The sequence below is a fragment of the Eurosta solidaginis genome, chromosome 3 (assembly GCF_040869045.1).
Source record: "Eurosta solidaginis isolate ZX-2024a chromosome 3, ASM4086904v1, whole genome shotgun sequence".
Classification (NCBI taxonomy): Eukaryota; Metazoa; Arthropoda; class Insecta; order Diptera; family Tephritidae; genus Eurosta; species Eurosta solidaginis.
The window spans coordinates 16,803,505-16,828,678 of NC_090321.1; the positions used below are offsets into that span (position 1 = coordinate 16,803,505).

Consider the following 25,174-nt stretch of genomic DNA (forward strand, 5'->3'; position numbering starts at 1 on the left):
ATCCCATATAACCGAACGTTCAGATAAGGTGGTTTTTTGCCATTTTTTATTTTATATTTATCTTAAATCTGTACACTATATATTTCTTATCTTATACATCCGATTATTTGGAGATTACAAACGGGATAAGATAATTGTTCAGCCCCATTCATGAAAGGTATGAAGTCTTCGGCACAGCCGAAGGCAGTCCCGCCTTATTTATTTTAATATGCAATTTTGTAGCTCAAGCAAATTTAATCCGACAAAGTTCGAGATATAGGTGTCAAAATTCGCATTGACTTTTGAAAAATTTTTAACGAAGGTTTTTTATAAATTATTCTTCATACGCTTTTGAAATTTTTTTTTGTATGAAAGGCAATTTTAAAAAGGCTTCGAAAAAACAATTGTATAAAATCAATGCGAGTTTTGAGAAACCTATAACTCTTACTGTGTTAGGCTAAAATTAGTTGGGCTGCAAAACTGCATAATCCAAAAAATTCTGGAAGCTCGAAATATAAAGTTCAACATTTTTGTTTCAATTTTTTTGGAAATTTTCATAAAACTATTTTCAAATTGATTTGCATAGTTCCAGTTACAAAATTCATGAAAGTGTTTTCTTAAAATATCGAAACTAAAAAAAGTTTAATTGATGAAATTTGATAAAAAAAAAGTTGCCACTGCTATTTTGATGTTCACTACTGTATGTGCGCAATTCAAATCTGTTTATAATAATTCGTTACTATAAACTATATTTTCAAAAACTTCAAAAATAACTAACGTTAAGATTCTTAAATAGTCAAATGCGAGTTCGAAGCTTACCATTTGCTTCTACAAATATTTTCAACATGACTGTACAAAACTTAAATAAAACAAACAAGTGAAACACATAAATGCGATAGTAAAATTATTAGTGTATAAAAAACTTAACATTTAATAGTGAACAGAAAGCCAAGTAGGAGGTACTACACGGAAAAAAAAGAAAATCGTTTACTTACAATCAATCAAACTATTTGCAAAAAATAGCCTTTTGAATATTGTACAAGCCCTAAACATACATATCTAGCACCCTAGTAATTGCTTATAATTTGCGCTGTAAATCGCACTTTGTCCTTGACAAAGTCGATCAGCACAACATGTATCACCAGGGTCGCCACATATTATCGCTATCTTCTTTTAGTTCTTGTAATTTGTGTTTCTGTTTAACTAAAACTTGTTGTTGTCCAGCGATTAGTTTCGCATTTGATTCAACTTCATTTTTAATTTTGGATCCTAGCGCAATTTTTTTACTAGCTGGTGCTTCAGACGCATCACTAGAATCAGCTTCATCATCCAAGGTACGTTTTAACGACACATTCAATTCGACGCCACTATCGCTGCAATCTGTATTGTTGTTGTTGTTGTTGCTGGTCGTACTTGTATTACAACTGTTGGTTGTGCTGCCACTTGTTGAAGACACTTGTTGTTGCTGTAAATGCAAAGCAGCCGATGACAGCGAGGATGTTGAACAGGACAGTGATGATGTTTCTGCACTGGATGGTGTTGAAAAGACACCAGAAAAATTGTGATGCGACTGATTATCGCCAGTTACATCGAGCGGTGGTGTAGCTGGACGTGACCCTGTAAAGTCGGAGCTCGTATGCATGAGCGAATCATCACACTGACTTGATACGGACGAAATGGGACTTAAAGGTGGACTGTTTGTTGCCGTAGAACTTTGGTGATGCAACTGATGCGTAGGTGGTAAAGCACGTTGCTGTTGCTGCTGTGGCTGAGGCTGCTGAATTGGCGTTGCAGTTTTGGTTACTAAACCACCACTACCATTCAGAGGCACTGCGTTGCTATTGACAGCCATATTTATTGTAGGCGCATTACCAAGCAATTGCGCTGGTGCTGCGGGCGGTCTGCTAAATGCGCTCATACGCTTATAATTCGCCGCAAAGTCATTGATGGGCACATTTGCATGTGGCAAAATAGGTGCAGGCGCCACAGGCGTTGTTGTTGATGTAGCAACTGCAACGGGTGATATTGTGGCATTTGTGATATTTCTGGCATGTGCAAAGTTTACAAAAGGTAATGGGTTGTTTATACTATTATTGTTAGTATTATTATTTAAAATATTTGCATGTGCTGTTGGCATGATAAGCGCAAATTCGCCCGATGGTAGACGTGACGGTATTAGTTGTACGCCACCCATTTGTACAGGTGGCATGGACGGTGCTGCATTATTAATACCACTGATAAATACTCCGCTACCACCATTATTACTGCTGCTATTGTTGTTTAAGTCTTGTGGCATAGGTGGGAAGTGTGTACTTGCCGCTGGTGCATTCGCCATTGCTAGTGAACTAGCAGCTAATGCAGCACCGAATAGGCTATTAGGTGCTGTCATGCCCATACCCAGTTGTCCACGATAGCCATTGTTGAAGTTGGTCATAGAGCCAAGTTGTTCCAAATTGGTGGCGCAATTGTTTAAATGATTAGTGAGACGCTGACGCACCATAACATCAACTCCATCCAATTGATTGATGTAACGGTTGACCTCTTCGGCACATTCAATGAATCCAGTCTTGAATTTGTGTACCACAGTAGGATCGGTTTGTAAGGCCATATTGAGTTGCTGACGTTGCACTGATTGTAAATGTTTTACGGTCATTTCCAGTATATCAGCCTTTTCAAGTTTGGTATGACGAGCGGGCTGTGAAAGAAAGACGAATTTTAAGTTGATTTTTGTCATGGAGGTGGATTTCTTAATGCATACATATAAACTTATATTGTTTAATAATATATATATATATATGTATTAGCGCAGTACTTAAAAAAAATTAAAAGAAATTATTAAATTTTTTTTTAAGAACCACCTTAATGTACATATTATCTCGAAATTAATTCATCAAAGTATTGGTAAAGATAACCGCAGATTCAAAGAAAGTATAATTCTGGAGTTGCCTTTGGGGAGAAGGTAAGATCAAAGCTGTAAATCAAGGAGGAGTGACATAAAGTCAACGGTCGTAGCGCCAATTGAGCTTATGCTTGTTCAAATACCCATAAGTTGCAAAGTCAATTGACTTTTTAAATTCGACTTAACCAGAATTTGACCTTACGACCTTTTCATTCGACAAAACAGGACTTAACAGGAATACAGTTTTATGGCCTTATCAAGTGGTCAAAATGTAATTGGAAGTTATGGCCTTATTTCGCCCCTCTTAATAACACTGGTTTACAGCCAAAACGCACCAGAGATGCCATTATAAAATTCGTATGTAAAATCATTCCTTAAATCCGTAAATCAAGGGTATTTTTAATTCTATGGTCACGTTTTTGAGATATTTACGAATATCCGTTTTTTTCAAAAAAAAAAAAAAAATTGGGTCCACTTAATCATATATACATATCTCAAGAACAAATTAAGCAATTCCAAAACGGTTTGAAGCCTTTAAAAGGTAATAAAATTTGCTATAAACCGTGCATACAACACTTTTTAGTAGGCCCAGCAGATTCAAAGATAACGAACAATCATTACGGATTTTTTCAATTTTTTTTTTTTTTTGTAAAAATATAAAAAAATTTGTGTTTTGCGAGGAAGGATATCGAAAATTTTTTATTTTTTTGCAGATTTGTTTCTTTTCTATAAGCTATGTTTTATTACAAAAAAAATCAGCTTTCATTCAACAAAATCGATGGCCTTGTACAAAAGTTATAAGCATTCATGAAAATATTCCCATTTAATACTTAAGTACCCTACTGGTACATATGTGTTAGTATTTGTATATCAGTTAGTTAGTTTTTGCAGATTTTTTTGTTTTCTCTCTAAGCTCAGTTTTATTACAAAAAAAATAAGCTTTCACTGAACAAAATCGATGGACTAATACAAAAGTTATAAGCATTCAAGTAAATATATCCATTTAATACTTAAGTACCCTACTGGTACATATGTGTTAATATTCGCTAACTAACTGATATACGAATACTAACACATATGTAACAGTAGGGTACTTAAGTATTAAATGGATATATTTACTTGAATGCTTATAACTTTTGTATTAGTCCATCGATTTTGTTGAATGAAAGCTCTTTTTTTTGTAAGAAAACAGAGCTTAAATAAAAAAAAAAAAAAACAAAGTACACATTTTTTTATATTTTTACAAAAAAATGGAAAAAATCCGTAATGATTGTTCGTTATCTTTGAATCTGCAGGGCCTAGCAAAAAGTTTTGTATCCATAGTTAATAGCAAATTTAACACTACGGACTCAATCAGTCTATGTGAGGTCCTCATGGACCGGCCAGTTCAACCTAATAGCAAATTTTATTGCCTTCTAAAAGCTTCAAACCGTTTTGGAATTGCTCAATTCGTTCTAGGGATATGTATATATGATTAAGTGATCCCATTTTTTTTTTTTTTTGGAAAACCCATTATTCGTAAATATCTCAAAAACGTTACCATAGAATTAAAAATAACCTTGATTTTCGAAATCAGGGGTGATTTTGCATAGAAATTTCATAATGACGTCTCTGGTGCAGAAAAAAATTGGAATTTGTTATCCAGTGTAATTATAAATAATTCCTCAGTGAAAACATAATTCATTAGCAAAATAGTTCTGATTTAAATTAAAATATATAGACTGATTGCCGTAAAGTCCGAAAGTTTTATAGATTTGCTAGTTTCCTCCCGTAAGTGGAGTCGTAATTTTACCTTGGTCTGGTAAGACTATGACACTTTTATCTCATACAGCACCTTCAGCTATGCGATAAATTATTTCACACAATTCCGTAAAAATGTTTTTGAAGTTGCGCTTCTTTGTGAAATCTCTACCGCTCCACTTTGTTTTTGTCTGCTTCATTTTTTTTTTTTGGTTAAATTTTTCGACATCTAGCTCCTAATTGATTGCAATTTGTACGAAAATCCCACCACAAACTCTCACGGCAATAAAAAAATTGCAAAACAAAAAATTTCAGCGAATGCAAAAAAATGAACTTGAAAAGGAGTAAAAAAGTTATATATATGTATACTTTTATAATGTAGAAATTTGTATGTATACTAGACCGTTTCAGAAAAAAAAAGAAAATTGCAGAACAAAAAATTCAGCGAATGCAAAAAAATTAACTAGAAAAGAAGCAAATATTATATAAACAAATAGTTTACTGTTATTTGAGCATTAGACGGTTCCAGAAAAAATATTGAAATTGGAAACCCCGCACTATTTCATCGCGTGGAAAAAATGAGCCAGAAATGGTGTTCAAAAATTATATAATCAAAGAGTTTAACGTCTGATGAACACTAGACGGTTTCAGCAAAAATATAAAAAATTTTGAACAAAAACCTTAAGCGAATGCAAAAAAGTTAATTAGAAAAGAAACAAATATTATATAGGCAAAAGTTATTTGAGCGAATCAATTTCAGCGAATGCAAAAATATAAGCTTGGCAAGGTATTCCAAATTTTTATAAGCAAACCTTTTAACGTTTTATGAACATTAGACGGTTTCAGAAAAAAGAAATATAAAATTGCGAACAATAACTTTAAGCGAATGGAAAAAAATTAACTTGAAAAGAAGTAAAAAACTATATAAACGAGGTTCTTAAAGTTGTATGTACATTGGACGCTTTCAGAAAAAAGTTCAAAATTGCAAACCAAACATTTCAGCGAATGCAAAAAAAAAAATAACTTGAAAAATAGTAAAAAAAACTATATATGAACCAGAGTTTAAAGTATGTACATCAGACGGTTTCAGAAAAAAATTTTTATTAACAAAAAAGAAAAAATTCAACGAATTGAAAAAATGAACTGGAAATTAGTAAAAATTATATATATTAACAGTTTAAGCCGATACAATAGACCGTCCCAGAAAAAATGTATTTCTTTTCTTTAAAACATGATCAAAATTTCCTCAAAGTAGAGTATTACAAACAGAGTGCTAAATATTTTAGTTTACTAGGTTAGTGCCGGTAAAAACCGTTAGTTTTTGTAAAATTCTTGTAAATAAATGAAATTATTATTCATGTGGTTTCTTTAATGCGTATTGGGCTATTCACGTAGACTTGCATCTAAGGCTATCTGATTATGAGCTTATATTTTTTTACTTTATAACAAAAACAAAATACACTACACAGAAATACTTTTTAAATAGATAAATTGTTAATCTTGGTGACGTGAATGGACCATATTTTTTAAATGAAAGTAAATAAAAAGGTGATGGGTGTTTGGCGCCTAAGTTCAGATTTTGAATTTGTCTCCTTGGCTAAACACATAACTCAATAACTTCATAAAAATCCTAGTTAATTTATAGAATACACAAGTATGCGATATTTTGAATAGGGTCATCAGTTAGTTTTCCATAGACTTTAATATCATTGAATTCAGAATTCCAAAACTATCATGAATTTCCCTATCCACCACGTCGAATTTTTCAACAACAAAAGTGTTATTATTAAAATATATTTTCTATAGCCATACGAAACCGTATTTGGAGGAAGTGTGCCTGCGTACTAATAGGCCTCGGTTAGCTGCGACCTTGATTTAGATCTATAATGCTTGCCTGTGTACTATACCCAAGCTTCTTATCCCCGGGCAGGCAATGTATGAACACTTTTTTTAAATATCTTTGGTCTTAAATCTTTAGAGAGAAAAAATACAATATTTTGTTTAGCGGTCTAATGTACTTACTACATATACACATCCACTGCTACAACTGACCAAGCCACAACTTAAGTGCCGGCAACACAACTTTAGTCCAAGCATGCAAACGCCCTTGTTATTATTATATATATATTAAGGTGGATCGATTTGTATGGACGAAAGTTAACCGATATCGCGCCATCGATTTTTCGATAGGATTTGGGCCCAGGAAAAAAAGTTCCACTACGCATACCCAAAAAAAATTTTCAAGCCTGCGAAATGCAAATGCAAATTTGTTTAGTAGGTCATAAAAAAACCTTAAAAATCAAAGTCGACAAAAATTCAAAAAAATTGAATTTCGCACGCTCGAAAATAATTTTGTTTAGGTATGCGTAGTGGAACTTTTTTTCCTGAGCCCAAATCCTATCGAAAAATCGATGGCGCGATATCAGTTAATAAATCGTCCCAGTCTAATATATATATATATTTTTTTTATTAACTTGTATGAAGACTAGATGATCCCTGATGATCGGCACACGATCGTGACAGACAATATACAAAAAAAAAAAAAAAAAACAGCAAAAATAAAAAAATTAAGCAACTGGGGAGATGCTGGGAATTTATTTAAGCAAGGTTAGGATAACCAAAGATGCGCTGCCAAGTGTAGTGGCGTGAAGCTACTTGTCGGTGGCAGATCAGTTAAAATACACATGAAAAAATGTGCTAACACGAGTGAGTGTGTATGTTTGTTTTGCACTTATAAACAGTCGCGACGCTTTTGCTACTCACATCCAACCAACAATCGATGCAACCAGCCGCAATTTGAGTGCAAAATACCGCAACCAGGTTTAGAGCAATTGTTTTGCGATTTGTTGTCTTTAACCATTCTCAAACTCTCAATGCTCTTATTTTATACGTGTGATCTTCAGAAAAGTATTGCGGCTTTATAAAATGCTGATCAATATAAATGCATGCATATGTGCAAAGTTTTCGTTTGCAAATTTCAGCATCATCATTTAATTTGTCTTTTTTTTTTTGCTCAATTCTCTGCCCATTTTTGCTGATTCACAAGTCTGTAGTGGAGCATTTACTGGACAAGTTTCCCACGCAACACGTTTAACTTTTATGAATTTTTTGCTTTGTTTTTATTGTTTTTGTTGCTGTTGTAGTTCTTGTAGTCTTTGTTGATTTTTGCTACTTCTTTCGATTTTTTTTTTTGTCAGTCTGTCACAAAGCGCCGTCACTAGCACCGATCTTTTTCGCAATCAGCAACGTCATAACGTTCTCTATACGAGCAAACAAACCGAAGTTCGCCCCCAACTTAAGGGCACTTAACGTATGGCTAGCCTTAGTTATGATCATCATTATTATCCTTAAAATTAAACTCAATATTAAGTTGTTGAGGTCGTATTTCTCACACTTTATATATACTTCATATACTTATATATACAACTGTTAGTATGTTTAAAAGCACTTAGCACTATAAATGAGCGAAGGGTTTGGGCACAGCAGGATCACATTATTTTTGAATTTTTTCTTTTATTTTCTCTTTCTGCTAGTTATTTTGTGTTTCAGATTAGTTCAGTGTTTGTTGCTATAAATCGGTTTTTTTTCCTCTCCTTTTCACTTTTGTTTTGCTATTGCATTGACCCGAAACAGGTTCCCACTCAGCGAACTCGCAATTTTCTCATATTGCTCTTTGGTCTGAAACAAGTGATTTTATCACAGGCAATCATTTGCTTTTATCAGCGCCGCCACTACTACTGTCGGCTTGTTTTACACATACAAAGGATATGCCTCTTTTTTGCTGAGCCATTCCTTATTCGAATTGTATTATTTTTATACCCAGCTGTGCTTGTGCACAGAATATTATAACTTTAACAGCACAAAGATATGAAGTGATCATGTAGAGGAATTGAGTTAGATATACAGTAGAAAACACAAAAATAACAGTGAAATTTTTATAAAAATTTTTTCAATGATTTCTTTTTTTTATATTCGAAAATTTAAGAAAAAAACCTCCATTAACTTTGACTGAATTAAAAAAAAAACACATTTTCGAAAAATATTCGAAAATTCGAGTTCGAATTTCGAACTTCTCATTTCGAGCTCTACAAATTTTACTGTTTTCCAATAATTTTCTTGAATTTTCACACAAAATTGAAATTATTGAAAATATAAAAAAAAAGAATTAAATTAACGAAATTGGATAAAAAATTGCTTATGCTATTTTTGTGTTCGGTACTGTAGACCGCCTAGAACATCAAAGTTATCAGCTTCGAAAAAATTGCGATTGTGCCCTGTCCTACCACTTATCGGTCCCTTCGTACATTAACACGATTACTTAAACAAAAAGTGAGATATATTTACCGAATTTGAGATATGTGCACGATTTGCCTCAGTGCCGATTGGTTAAACTGGTCGGTCCATGAGGACCTCACATAGACTGAATGAGTCCATAGTGTTAGCGCCGATTGGTACTAAAAATGGAAAAATCGGACATAACAACGCCCACATTTTTGATATCGAAACTTTCGTAAAAGCAAAAACTAGTACAATTAATTAACGAATATCAATAAACTGATAAAATTTGGCTAGTGAATTGATCCTTTGGCGAAATTTTCAAATTTAAGAGAAGAAAATAAAAAAACATTTGCAATCCATAAATCAAAAGCCTTTTAAAGTGATAAAGTGTTAAAATTTAACAGACGTGCTCTACTTGCTATTGAGTATGGACCGCGTGAAAGCTTGCATAGGCGATTGATAACCACGCCCACTTAAAAAAAATGGATCGTCCTTTAAGAATGTGTGCAATACATTTGCGGTATGTAATAATATTAAACTTTTTCCCACCTTAACAGTGATGTAGTCGAGCTAAGTACGAAAATTAAAGAAAAAAATCTAAAATTAGCGTGACCACGCCTCCTTTTTAATTAATCTTTCCCCAATACTGTGAAAGCCATAAATCGCACAAAAATCTAATTATCATACCGAAGTATAATAAACCGCTGATTATGTGGCAACAAGTGTTTGTTGTTAAAATTAACGAAATCGGTTTAAAAGCCACGCCCGCATATTTCAAGTAGTTCCAAAAAATGTGTCTATATGACATCTCATCACCAAGCAAGCTACACACATAAGTTAAACTTTGAATTTTTTAAATTAAATTGATATAAGAAAATATTTTTTAAAGTAGGCGTAACACCGCCCACTTATCAGTAGACTAATTATGTTGTTTTAGTAGACGATCACATGTACTTTTATAAAAAAAAACTTTTTAAGCAAAGAGATCGGCATATTAATAAATTAGCAAACTCTAGGGCTTTTATTGAAAATCTGCAGCTGGGTATATATTATAAAGAAAAAAATCAAGGGAGTAAAAATTTTTAATTCATACTCATATTTTTGTGGCGCACCGCAGGACACTCGAGTGACAATGAGTTGTTAGGCAAGCCTTGGGTATGTGTGAGCCACTTGATCTTGGTTAGTTTTTTTGTTTTTGCTTTGTAATTGATTCTATTGAAATTTGACGCCGCTTAGTAATTGATTTTTATAGTTTAATGGCATTATTTTGTTAAACATAAATTGAGTAAATTTTTTTGTTAAAGGAATTCTTGGGAAAATGAAAGAGATGTATGAGTGTATGGGTGTAACTCTGTATAGCAAAATCTTTAAAGTATTTATTCTGTGCTAACTTTTATGCCTAACATGTTTATGTGGATAAATATATCTACGCACTGCATTAATTTATGAATGACTAGCAGAAAAACGTTTGCTCTTTTTACTATATCTTTTAAATATAAAATATTCCTCATAATAATGCAATTTACATATTTGATTTTCGATCTCTTTAATTGCTCATCAAAATTATCTGATCCACTGATCTTTTTCGAGTCTACTTACCTACATAAGAATGTATAATGTGTGAATCATCTATAAGTACCCTGCAGTCAAACCGACTAGGTGTAAACTACTTATAGTGATTCCCGAGCCAACTAGTCTGTCAATTTTTGTATTTTGTCAAGTGCAACGAAGAACAGCAACAACTCGGGATCTTCGTTCTTGAATTAACAGACATTCGGTAAAATTGATCGCATTATGGTTAATTCAACCAAGTTTTTTCTAAAGAGAACAAAACTTGTTTACTTGTAGCAACAGAAAATAAACCGTTGGTCTTAAGTTAACAATATTCTGTAAAAATAACAGATTCTCAATCAATTTTACTGAGTTTTCTATTAAAAGAACTGATTTAATTGGTAATTTCAACAGCGCTCAACTGTCAGTATTATGCAAAAACAACAGCTAGTTTTAAAGCGATGTTTATACTCACGGCGCTCATTCCTTTGTTCATGACCATGATGCCGCAAAAATCTCTGTCAAATGAACAACCTTCACTGTTATTCTAATATTGACAAAAATCTGTTATTTTAACAGTTTTCATTGGAATTGTAAGTTTCACAGAAATAATAATAAGTAAAAATGCTATGGCTTGCGAATATTGAAATATTTTTTGTTATTTTGACTGTTGAAACTAACTGTTTCAGACCGACTGATTCAGGAACAACAATTTTTGTGAAGTTGACAGCTATTTGCTTTGAATAAAAATTGACAAAAATTTCGTAATTCAGCTTTACCAGCTTATTTCTTTTAGTGTGGTATTATTAACATCGAAATGTCGTAAGAAATGTCAAAATCCACATTTGGGATAGTCTGAAACTAGTTCAAAATACATATATCAGTATAAGGGTCATGAATTTCATCTGCCCTAGTGGCGAGAACCAATATAATGTAAAAGGTTTACTCAGGATCCTTCAGCTCTAAACTCCACAGCATTCTCTAAAAAATTGAATTGTGTTGACACTACACCCCTCAAACATTCTCGAAGCGCTCATAATTTTGAAACCTAATATGAGTTCGAAATATGTAAAGAAATATGAGCCTTAGAAATATGATCATAAAGGAGTCTTAAATGACTCCGATATAAAGAAAAATGTTAGCCTTTTGCCAAGGGTGTTCAACAAACAAAGAAGCTTCATAACAGTAAGACTTCCCAATATGCTGCCCCATCTTAAATGACTAACGTCAAAAATCCGCCCTGAACGGGGCGATCCGAATGCATCCAAATGACACCGAAAAAGGTCATATAAAAATTAAATTATGAGCTATTTATGAACGTAACAGGAGTCTTATGGGACACCATTTGAGGGGTCGGATCGGACTCCCATTTGGAATCATATCGAACGACAATCGCAAGAAGGGAAACGCGTTCATTGCGGACTCCAAAAGGAGCTCATAAAGTGCGTATATGCTACAATTTAGAACACCTTTCTGATTCTTTCAATAGTCCGAATTTTTGCTGGGCATAGTATGGCCGTTTTTTATTAGTTTGATAAACAGCCAAAAAATTTAGTTATAAACTAGTACACTTTCTAACTAGCTTGATATTTTACTATATGGTTTATGCATAAGTACGCCTGGCTTAGTTAATTCATGACTATATGCATATATTTGTGTTTGCTTATTAACTTTCCCCGCTGCTGATCTTTTTGACCCTCGCGGCAGTATGAAATTGTTGACAAGCGATCGAAATTGTAAACAAATTAGTTGCTCATAAAAAATTTTATTTGACAATTTATAATTTAATCTGTTCTCAAAATATAATTTATTTTCGCATAATATGTATTAGTCGTAAAGTCCCGTAAAACTACAACAAACAACATCCGTTAGAAATCTACACTGAAAGAAAATGACTGGTAAAATCAACCGAAATACGGTATAATTCAACCGAAATTTCTATCAGTTTTCATCCATCGCAACAAGATGTTGAATCAACTGCGCACAAATCGTTGATTCGTAATTGACCGTTTTAGTAGTCAAATGAACAAAAAAAAGTTGTTGCGACAGTTTTGTATGAAAGTACCTATGTTGCGGCATTTGCAAGGCAGATGAGTTTTCACTGAGACCTTTTCATGGCAGAAATACACTCGGAGTGCTTGCCGAACAGTGCCGAGGGGCGACCCCGCTTAGAAAAATTTTCTTCTAATTGAAAATCCTTATTTCTAAGATTTTTATGTTGCTTTGCCCGTGGTGTGAACCCAAGGTCTTCGGTGTGGCAGGCGGAGCATGCTACCATCACACCACGGCGGCAGCCATGTACATACGTAAATATGTTTATACATATAGTTCACAGCATACATGAGTACAAAGTAGAGAGAGCAGTGAGCGTAAAATTCTCTTTGAAATATGTTCATGTATTTACTGTTGATCGCTGTTGAAATTACCAGTGAGATCAGTTGTGTTAACAAAAAAAAATCAGTTAGATTGATTAGGAATCTGTCAATTTTACCGAATTTTGTTAACTTAAGAGCGACAATTTCTTTTCTGTTGAAATGACTAAACTAATTTTTCCGCTTGACAAAGAACTCGGTCGAATTAACCATAATTCGATCAATTTCACCGAATCTTCGTTAAGTCAAGAACAACAGAACCGATTTGTTGATTTTTCTAGCAGAATTTCTTTCAGTGTACATATATTATTTCTTAATTTCGACTGCTGAGTGGAATATTGCCCTAGCTTTGCTGCCAGTTTAAAAGCGCCCTATCTCGCAATATTTTCCGAAAATTTCCTGTTTCAAAGTTTATTTCAAAATCACTCTATCTCGAAATTCGTTTGAATAACGGCCTATCTCAGAACTCTTTTCGCAAATACCCTATCTGACGTCAAAACGTGTTGAACTTATACTCAGAAAGGGCATTTTTGGAACAGAACCCGTGTCGTGTTATACGATCCGTGACCGAAATCAATTCTTTAAATTGCAATAGCGCTGAAATAGTGAATCGGTTTAATTAAATATATGGAATAGTGGCTACGAGTACACATTAAATCCATAAGTTGTATCATTTCCACGAACAGTTGGACAGGTTCATATACATATATCGTTTGAGTGATATTTATTTTCGATATGTGATTGTACAAATTTTGAAATAGAACATTTTCAAAAGATTTCTAGACCCGTATTACGTTTTACGATATGTGATCGAAAAAACATTTTTAAAATCAGAATAGCTCTGAAATGGCAGGTCGGATTAATGACATAAGTGAACTACCGATAAATAATACTCCTTATATCCATAACTTATTATAATTTTTAGAAATAGTTTTATAGTCGCTTAGTTATTCTTACGTCTTTCTTCATTGCTTCCAGTATAAGGGATTTCAACTCATTGAGACAATGATTTATCCGCGCTCGTCGTCTTTTCTCCATAATTGGTTTATTCGTCTGAAATAAAATGAATGAAATGTGAAAAGCATGTCTATTCTTTAAAGAGAAGCATATTAAGGTGAATACCCTCCTTCCATATGGGCCGTAAATTGTCTAGGCTTAAGATACACAATTTCGAATGGATCCAAAAACTTAACTTAACTTTGAAATATTGAAAATTTGTTTTAATGTTAAGTATACGTTCCTAAGAACTGTAAAAGTTTGAGCTTGTATTAGAACCTGAATTTTATGCAATGCTTAACATGACAAGACTTCTTTTTTACAACGATAATTTGTCCATACCCTAAAAAAATAATCTCACCGAATTAACGCATTAAAGGCGGTGCAAGTTCTCCATCTGTCCCTACCTAGTGCTTTCAACTAACACTTTCAGCATTGCGATGCCTTACAAAGTGGAAATTACTTTCAGTGCAGCACTTGCAGACTTTATCGCTGTTAGTAGAAGTTTGGCTGCCACCGGCCTCGCTGTACCCTTAGCACCGGTTCGAAAGTAATCATTTAACCGGTAGTGCGGGTTAAGATAACATATTTTTGGAGGATACACTGATAAATTTTGGGCCCAAGGCTGAAACTTTTTTGTACCGCATATATGACCTAACTTAATATGGTGTGGAACTAACTTGGTTTTAATTTTAAACCAGCGAAGTCTACACTCGCATATAAAAGAAAAGCGAAGAATTGTGTGACCACTCGGTAGGTTTTGAGTCGACAGTGTCGTGCATTATACCCACTGAGCTATCACAAATACCAATAAAACGTATTTTCTTTCTTTATTTTGAAACAATTTTGAGAGTGTAGATCAATTGAGCGTTAAGTTTTAAATTTAAACTGTATAGATAAAAAAAACCTCTTAGTACATTATGAGGATTCCAATTAAGGTCAACCGAATTAAGGTTAAACCGAATTTAGGCTCAACCTTATAACCTTGTATTAAAATTTCTTTACCCAATACATACCATGTGAGGGAATTCGAGAGTCGACAATGTAACGTTTATTATTTACGATTTATAGAATGCGAAACAACAATCAATTTTTTAAGAACAATGAAATACTCTTTGAAAGCTTCCTGCCTGAGTATAAACTATTCCATTTAGGTCTTGTTTCAGGCCAGTATCGTAGTATCGTGTAGTAAATGCTGATATTCAAAAATTACCCCTAACATTTTTCCAAAAACTTGGTTTGTGTGAGGGATCCTATCGCGCAACTTAACCTGTCCTAGACAAAATTCTCACATTTGACCGATTTCCTTGCCACAATACGGACCGTTCTGTGCAATGTATCAATAAAATGACCACCTAGCATAGGCAAAATAAAAAGGATCTTAACGCAATTCGGTACGCATGCAGTATTTCACTACTTTGTGTTCTGTTCAGTGGATCTCGAGATGCGTTATACGCCGAAAGAAAAATACTGATAAAATCAACTGAAATACGTGTCAATTCAACCGAAATTTCTGTCAATGTTTATCCATCTTAACGCAATTCGGTACGCATGCAGTATTTCACTACTTTGTGTTCTGTTCAGTGGATCTCGAGATGCGTTATACACCGGAAGAAAACGACTGGTACAATCAACCGAAATACGGGTCAATTCAACCGAAATTTCTGTCAATGTTTATCCATCGCAACAAGATGTTGAATCAACTGCGCACAAATCGTTGATTCGTAATTGACCGTTTTAGTAGTCAAATGAACAAAAAAAGTTGTTGCGACAGCTTTGTACGAAAGTACCTATGTTGCGGCATTTACAAGGCAGATGAGTTTTCACTGAGATCTTTTCATGGCAAAAATACACTCGGAGTGCTTTCCGAACAGTGCCGAGGGGCGACCCCGCTTAGGAAAATTTTCTTCTAATTGAAAACCTTATTTCTAAAATTTTTATGTTGCTTTGCCAACCCAGGGTCTTCGGTGTGGTAGGCGGAGCACGCTACCATCACACCACGGCGGCCGCCATATACATACGTAAATATGTGCATACATATAGTACACAGCATACATAAGTACAAAGTAGAGAGCGCAGTGAGCGTAAAATTCTCTTTGAAATTTGCTCATGTATTGACTGTTGATTGCTGTTGAAATGACCAGTGAGATCAGTTATGTTAACAAAAAAATCAGTTAGATTGATTAGGAATCTGTTAATTTTACAGAATTTTGTTAACTTAGGAGCGACAATTTCTCTTCTGTTGAAATGACTAAACTAATTTGTTCGCTTGAACCTCCCATTCAAATGGAATATATTATACTGCATATATCTGGATGTCGTAATGGTAGCATACTTAAAATTGGGAAGGAGCTATGTGACGTTAAGTCCTAAAACCTCCAGTAAAATGTGGAATGGGGAAAAACTATGGCTGCCGTACAAACTTAAGTTATTTTAACACCTAAAGTTTGACTGCATTGTTGAGTTTAGCTGTTATGCCTTTTGGACGTTTAGTAATCTGCCGCTGTTAAAAAAATTGTTTAGCTTCAGTCTATCTACATCTTCTATAAAAATCAAATTCTGTGTGTGTGTTCCCTATGAAAACGTGTTTGCTATACTTCGATCATCACCAAATTTTGGCTCGAGGTTCCTTCGATCAAGACGAAAGTTTTTCATATTTCAGAATTAAGAATTTTAAATTTAAATGTTTTGGTTTTTTGGCTATGCGAAAGAACTATCTTAGCTCCCAACAATGATCATGTTAACAAAATCTATGATCGCTTTCAAAATCAATTTCCTGGTGAAGTGACGAAATATAAATCAATCGACATAGTTACGAATGAAGATAAAATTGTGAATTATCCAAATGAATTTCTATACTCCTTAGAACCAAAAGGAATGCCTGCGCATATATCAAATTTGAAAATTGGCTCACCAGTCATGCTTCTTCGGAATGTAATCAAAGCAACAATCATCAGCGGTAAAAGCAATACAATAATATAAAATAAGATACAAGAATAAAATGTTTTAACAGAAAATTTCACCAAATATGCGTACAAAATTCAATTCAATTTACAGAACAATAAATTAAATTATCAACAAACAAAACAGAAAAAATAACGCAACATCCATTCGATCTCGGGCGTTACAACGTGCGCCTGGTAAAGCCAGTACAATATAAAAACCGGAAATTTACCTGAGTACTTAAGAACAAATATTAGAGTTAATTATGATGTCCATGGAAGAAATACAAGACAAAGAAATGATTTCTGAATCTGAACAGAATAGTCTTTTTTACAAAGGGTTAAAATTCTTCAATGAACTACCTGAATACATAAAAAATAGTGATAATAACTTCTTTAAAAAAAGGTTAAACACTTACTATAAATCTCTGAGGATAAAATAAATATTAAGATCTGAGCTGGTTTGTGATACGTAATCCTAATTTATATATCTGATTCTAAGGTAACAAATTTCCCCGTTTATATATATATATATACATATATCTATTTAAACTACTGTACCTATTGTTAATTAATGCAAATTTTTTTTCAATTGTATAAGCTAGGCTCTTAGAGTCGTAATAAATAAATAAATAATGAGATAATTAAGAATTTGTATTTTGTATGGAAGATTGAGTTCAATTGGGGCTTTAATGTAGAAAACTTGACTAACTATTTCCTTAAGCCTCTGTGTGAAATCGGCAATACATTTCTTAAATTTTTTTCGCCTAAATCTTCCATTTTCACTTTTAAAAATTTTATGTAGAGCCTTTGGGAATCTCGGGAATTAAATTGATATATATTTTTTTTTTTAATGTAACGGTCTATTTGTAGAATATTTAATGATTTTAAAGGGGAAGGCCCACAAACCAATGTTGTCAATTATTCTTTATTTAACAGACGCTTAAACGCCTCTTAAATGCTACATCCAATTAATCGCGCTATGAGAACAAAAATCTCACCTTTCTCAACTCAGCCTTGGAGAGCCCATGCGGATTCGACATTTGCGCCTGTCCACTGCCATTATAGCTGTCACTATAACCATTTGAACTATCAAAATCATCATCCGAATTGAATTCGTTTTTGTAATCCATTATTGTTTTTTTTTTTTTTTTTATATTTCCTTATTGATCATTAACGTAGTTCATTAAGTTTACAACGATAACGATTACAACAAAGCAATGTTAATTTCACATAAACACAAGCATTAATTAATGGCATTTACTCAGTCAACGTACACACACACAGATAAACATTAGCAGAAGTGATTTGTTTAAATAAATAAAAACAACAATAATACTTTTTTTTTAAACACAACACTTAAATGAAAAACTTTGGTCTACTACACAAGCGACTTAAGCGCAGAGTCATTCATTTTTGCTTTGATTTTATTGCACAAAATTTCTGCGATTTTTCATAATTTAATAGTGCTTTAACATTTTGTTGCAACACCTTTTTTCCGATCAAATAAAACTACAATTATTTTATATTTTGTCATTTCATTAAAAAAAATGTTTGCATATTTTTAAGCAAATATTTATTTCTTTTGCGGCGCGCACAACACACGACCACGCGCGTTCAACTCCAAAAGGATACTGATCGTAAGGACAGCGTACATACTGAATGATCCTTACATTTGTAAAACGGTGCTTACGAACGAAGCCAACCAATGAGCAACAACGTTGACTACTTGGCGTACGAAGACAGCAAGCCAGACATTGGACATTTACACACGACTCGCACACGAACGATCAACGTCACCTCCTTTACGTATTTTCTCACGCTCACCGAAAAAAAGAAACCGGCTGACTGTGTGTGCACTTTTATTACCTGAGTTCACCGTCGTGTTGATGATGTATTGGTTTTGGTGGTAAGTAGTTGTATGTTCACCGTGTGACTCTGCAACCGCTAGTCGCTTTGGCAGCCAGCAAGAAGGTATACAAATATACAGATAGATAGTCAGAGCGCACAGGTAAGTCGTTGTTGGCTTCGTTTGCTTTGCTTGTAGGCGCTCACAGGAATGCTTTTAGGAGTATGCAAGTAAGTCAGTAGCGTTAACGTTGTGGCATGGAACTACGTTTACTGCAACTGTGAATGTGGCTAGGGCTCTAACTGAAGTCGAGTGTGTGAATTTTGATGAAATGTATCGAAGCTGTGACAGCGATGAACGCGGCATTCCCCGTTTTGTTGTTTGTGTGAAGGGGGCGAAATTTGAAATTCCTGTGCATTGGTCACTTTCCGGTAAGCAAATGTATTTGCTTTATATATGTGTGTGTGCATTTGTGTGCGTGTTAATAAATAAATATTACCCTCATTGTAAACGTTTTGATCATCGTATCAACGAGTTGACACACAATCAAAGTGGTCACATAACTACACATCCGCATGTGTGTGTGTATGTATTTATGTGTTTTTGAATTTATTTAAATGACGGATATGACTTATATAAATTAATATAAAACAGTGAGAGTGAAATCACTCAACTTTGCTAGAATACATTTTATATTAATTCATTGTTTCTCATGCATTTGTCTGGGAGCAAGTAGGCACTTTTTGGTCATCATAGAATTCAAGTGGTAGTTAGCGCTAAACTCTATGAATGCAACGATCGCGCATGCGCTGCTTATTATGTAATAATAATAATAATATTTTGGCGCGATTTTTCTCCTAGGAGATTAAGGCAGACCGTCCTAAGCATTTTATGCAGACTCGGAACGTCATCTGCTGTCAATGTGTCCATATTCTTAGTGGGATTTGTTTGACGGCCAAACGGAAATACCCTAGTATATATCAAGATTTATGTTATAAAATAGCTGCATACTCTTGGCAAACACTTGAAGTTTTCTAGGACCTAGCTTAGTTGCTGAATCTAGATATGGCTTCTCTGGCACCCGCCGTCTGCTAAGGCGGATGAATTACTGAGAAGCTTTTCAAGACAGAGCTACAATTGTAGGGCTAGCCAAAATCTGTAATGATAATTTTTGATGTTAGATGACGTCAGATTTGAGCCTAGAACCTGTGGTATGGTAGGCCATTTTACAACCTCTTTATACCACGGGAGCTTAAAAGAAGCGTGAAATCAACCATAGCACAAACTTTCATATTAAAGGTTACCAAAATTAGCAGCTGACTCCCGGACTGAATGTAATTTATTTGTAAATTTGTGACAGCTCATGTGAAAAATATTAAGCCTCATAAAAATATCACATACCGGAAGACTAGTGAAAGTTAAATTTATTATAAGACTTTTGAAAATGGACCGAATGTGAAAAACACTTATTTTCGTAATTGAAATGACAAGTATTTTATTTTTTTTATTTTTATACATTGTAAACAATTTCTTCTTAGAACTGTTGAAAAAAGACTCGACACGATTTACTGCCGAGGAGATTCAGGTCTCTTCCAATTTTCGTCGTACTTCTTTCAAATCGTTCCTACAAAATTAAGGGACGATACCTTCAAGTTTTATGCCAACTCCGAAGCATCTCACGGCAGTAATACAATCGAAGTTTTTGCCCGCTTGGAAGAATTGTTTCAAATTAAAAAAAAAAATTCTGAAAATATTGATGTTGCTTTTCCCAGTGCTTGAACCTAGGACCTTCGGTATGTTAGGCGCGCGCAAGAAGGCAATTGGGAAAATGTTTTACAACGACAAGAGGCGGTTTTGATCAAGTATGCTTATAAACAGATCGATTATCACAGAAGTGCGTGTCCTAGTCCCACTCCCGGGAGAAAAGGTTTTGAAAGACTTACAAGCTATAATCGACACAGCTGTTGTCTTGTCCGTGCTGATGTCGTGTAGGTGTTTTCCAATCGTGTGCTGAGATAGGTCTTTTTGGTAGGAGAGCCTAGATAAAATGATCTTTTTGCTAGCCGATGAAATGCTACAGAAGACATGTAAAACCAATTCGTGTACTAGAAAGGAAAAAAAAAAATACTGTCAAATTAGTTGCTTTATTATCGAAGAGATATAGATTTGTAATCGAAAAAACATCCACCATTTATTGCAAAGATATCGTTTGGTTAATTTTTCGATAGCAAATGAATAATAAATCGGTATTTTTCAGATAATAAGTCGATATTTTTTCGACAACAAATCATTTCTTTATAACTAAACTACATATGATCGATAACATATTTATAAAAAATCGATATTTTTTCGATAATAAATCGACAAGTTTTCGATAATTCACTGATAATATAACTACATTACTCACTTGGATCTCCCGAGGATTTATCCAAAGTTGAGATCGGTATCATTCGGAGCTTTATCGTTGCTACCCAACGATTCTCTAAGTAGCTAGATCTAAGTCACCGTTATTTTTGGTGTATGTGGTATCACAACGGATCTTCGTGTTGTCCAAGTGAGCTATCCTTATCAGGGCAGCTACCACCTAACCTAACCTAACCTATAACTACATTTCTTCGAAAACAGTTATTATGAATAACAAACGGATAACTCTTCGATAACAAACCAATAATATGCCGATAAAAATCCGATAATAAAACAGCCCGATAATTTTTCGTATTCATAAATGAATTCGTCGAAACCCTGCAAAATTATTAAAAATTAGTACCAAAATAATACGAAAATAGTCGTTAACATAATCCCCTAACTATCTCGAAATAGCTGCGAAATGGTCGCAAGATGCTTCTATATTGATTTCAAAATAGTCTTGAAATAATACCGAAATTTTCTCTACCACATTTCCAAATTGAACTCGAAATTGCATTTAGAACAAGCCCGAAGTAATCTCAAAGTATTCCCGGAATTATTCCATCATTAGCACATAATAGTCTCAAAATGAGCCCAAAAATATCCCCGAACAGCCCAGAAATGATCTTAACTTGGTCCTGAAAATAGTCCCTGTATTACACCAAAAATATACGATCGGCACGAGATGTAGCATCGTGATAGTGAGAAAACGTTTGACAATAAAATGACCACTTTTTCTGGTTAAACGTCAAACTGCTTTTTTTTTTGGCAGTGGGAATTAAAATTTTGCACATCGTACCCAACAATGGTTGAGATCTTATATCATACCCATGCTAGAAGATCAACTCTTGCCGGTAAACCCAAAATATAAAGAATATTTACCTAAAATACGCTTTCAGCTCTATCAGAAAATATAACGAAAGTAAAAATATGTCCAGATTCGTACACTCATACACATTTACAAACTGAGAGTCGACACACCTACACTGAAAGTAATGGTGCTAGTAAAATCAACAAATCGGTTCTGTTGTTCTTGACTTAACGGATATTCGGTGAAATTGATCGAATTACGGTTAATTCGACCGAGTTCTTTGTCAAATGAACAAATTAGTTTAGTCATTTCAACAGAAGAGAAATTGTCGCTCTTAAGTTAACAAAATTCTGTAAAATTGACAGATTCCCGGTCAATCTAACTGATTTTTCTGTTAACACATCTGATCTCACTGGTCATTTCGACAGCGATCAACAGTCAATACATGAGCAAATTTCAAGGAGAATTTTACTCTCACTGCGCTCTCTACTTTGTACTTATAACGATGGTGCCACTTGTTAAAAAAAAATACCAAAATAAGAAAACCACCAAAACGAAAAACACACAAAATGGGAAAACAACAAAAAACTAGTTTTTCAGTTACTAATACAAAACGAAAAACCCTTTTTTGAATTTACTGCGCAAAAAATTATGAGATACCGGGACACTTATTTATCGGGTGCAATTTTGTAACTTCTCCTCCAAGCGAAAAGCAAAATTGCGCCTCTTGTTGCAAAAGATTTGTTTGAACGAACAGGATTTTTCTAAATTTAGTAAAATTTTTTTCAAGTTTTTAAGAATTTTCACTCACGGGAACGAATTTAATAAGATAATAAAAAACATCCTTTTTTAATGTTGATGTTTCCGACAACATAAAAGTTTGAGTTGTTTTGGAATCTTTTCAACTTAAAGTGTTACGAAAATTAAACTTTCCGAATTACATTTAAAGTTACTCCAGTGGTGAATTACCTTCCTGCGATCTGATTCTGTACTTTTCTATAACTTACAAGGTCTCTTTTTAAAATGTTACGTCAAACATTTATACAAGCTTTGTTCGAAACAAGCAAGTGTGGCAACTACATGCGAGAGAAGAAATTGAGAATGAGCTGAGCTGCAACCAAAAGAATTGAGAATCAGTTTTGTGACTACTATTTTCATTTCTATTTGCAAAGCGAAGTTCAAAACTATAAATTAAATAAATTATAAAATATAAAATTTGGCGAAAGTGCGTTTAATAAAACAAAATAATAAAGTGTATAATGTTTAATGTGTGCCAGCATATTTGATGTAAGCCCAATTGACGTTCGGTTAGTAAGTGCCACCGTGGTGTGATGGTAGCGTGCTCCGCCTGCCACACCGTATGCCCTGGGTTTCGCACCCCGGGCAAAGCAACATCAAAATTTTAGAAATAAGATTTTTCAATTAGAAGAAAATTTTTCTAAGCGGGGTCGCCCCTCGGCAGTGTTTGGCAAGCGCTCCGAGTGTATTTCTGCCATGAAAAGCTCTCAGTGAAAACTCATCTGCCTCTCAGCATAAAACATGTAGGTTCGGTCCGGCCAATTTGTAGGGAAAATCAAGAGGAGCACGATGCAAATTGGAAGAGAAGTTCGGCCTTAGATCTCTTCGGAGGTTATCGCGCCTTACATTTATTTATTTATATGGCAACATAGGTACTTTCATACAAAGCTGTCGCAGCAACTTTGTTAATTTGACTACTAAAACGGTCAATTACGAATCAATGATTTGTGCGCAATTGATTCAACATCTTGTTGCGATGGATAAAAATTAACAGAAATTTCGGTGGAATTGACCCGTAGTTCGGTTGGTTTTACCAGTCTTTTACTTTCAGTGTATGGGGTGTAGTGTAGGTAAGGAAACTTTCTTTTCTTTTACTCATAAATATGATTAAGTATACAAACAGAGAAACATACATTGGCACATATGCACTTAAACATACATACATATATCGACAGCTGCCAACTCAAGGCATATCATAACTTTGGCAGTCTACAGCATCGTCAAATAAAAGGAGGAGGGTAGGTTGATCGACTGCCCGTTCGCTAGGTTAGTTGGTTAGTTGCTCGCTTCGTCGAAATGGGGGTTGTGTTTTTGTGTAAGGCGCATTTAAGATTAAGATTTCGGCAAACTCATAATAAATGAAAACAAAAAGAAACAACCTAAAAAGGAGAAGTCATTACGGTTGATGGGATGCAGACAAGGCTAGTATGGCTGGTTCTTGGTGGGTTGCAGGCAATGGAACAGCTGTCGCAGTAATAATTAAATTTAGGCGTGGGAAAGTGTGAAATATTTGAGACTGACATATCATGGGACAAATACATACATACATATAGAAAAAGTGCTCCTATGCATTGTGTGTTTTTCAAGTTTATTGATATTTCTTTTGAGATTTTAAAACATTTTGCACGAGTCAGACGCGAGTAAATCTTGAATGCATGCAATTACGTTCCTGTGGATTTGAAAGCCAAAGGTGCGCATAATTAAATCTGCAATTGGACTGATAAAATTTGCAGCTGCAGGCAAGATCACAAATCGTATGCGGCAATCCTGTTTACTTTAGTACAGTCCTTGCAAAAAACTTGTTAGAAAAATTTATGAATCTGAATCTTAATTGACATATCGAGTTTTCACGGTTTACTTTTAAAGTAACTGACAGTAACTCCTTTTCTCACAATGATTTAATTGGTTATGTCTCTTATCTACGGAAGTTATTACATCAAGAAGATAAATTCTGGCTATTACGGGGATTGAGCCCATTGATTATTGCAGCCAGGGAATATATTCGGTTGAATTTGAACGGAGCCTCCCGAAAACGAGCAGTATTGGTGAGTAACGATGGCCTTACTCAAGCCAGGGGCGACGGTTCTTCTTCCCCGTGTTTAGAATAAACCGCTGAGCAATATAAATAAAGCTTATAGCGAGGATAAAGATTAGGGGAGAGGGAGAATAGGGCCGCGAACAAGGTAGGATTATATCGCGATGAATTAGACATGGAGAGCGAATCTTTTGTGGCATGCCTGCCGTGTGATAGTACATAAATCTACAGACCTAAAGGTTCGAGGGGCCAACAGAAATCGTTCTCAAGGTAGTCGAACTGATACCAGAAGTTGTTAGTAAAAGAGCGTACCGGATTCATACTCGGCAGAGGATTGCCCACATCCTAAATACTCCACTAAACAATATGGAGAGTAAACGCAAAGGAAAGTCAGCGAACTCTATAAGCGGGGCTTCAGGCAAATTCGAACCTAGAAGAGGAATGAGGACGTGCAAACACTCCCATTACTGTGGCAATAACTGATGGTAGCGATGCCGTGTAGATATGTGAAAAAGGGA

General features: G+C 34.4%; 1 protein-coding gene across 1 annotated transcript; it reads right to left on the reverse strand.

Annotated features, from left to right (window-relative positions):
* Window positions 1-941: 941 nt before the first annotated feature.
* dpn (deadpan) lies at window positions 942-17,949 on the reverse strand. Its single transcript, XM_067771129.1, has 3 exons — window positions 17,759-17,949; window positions 13,777-13,872; window positions 942-2,674 (listed from the first exon to the last, which is right to left on the reverse strand). The coding sequence occupies exons 1-3, from the start codon at window positions 17,888-17,890 to the stop codon at window positions 1,118-1,120; spliced, it is 1,785 nt and encodes a 594-aa protein (XP_067627230.1). The 5' UTR covers window positions 17,891-17,949; the 3' UTR covers window positions 942-1,117.
* Between the last annotated feature and the right edge of the window lie 7,225 nt (window positions 17,950-25,174).

Coding starts and splice junctions, on each gene's coding strand:
- dpn (XM_067771129.1), bottom strand. CDS start 17,890: ATGGATTACAAAAACGAATTCAATTCGGATGATGATTTTGATAGTTCA. Junction 13,873..17,758: donor CCAAGGCTGAGTTGAGAAAG/GTGAGATTTTTG, acceptor ATTTTATTTCAG/ACGAATAAACCAATTATGGA. Junction 2,675..13,776: donor TGGAAGCAATGAAGAAAGAC/GTAAGAATAACT, acceptor TTTCTTTCACAG/CCCGCTCGTCATACCAAACT.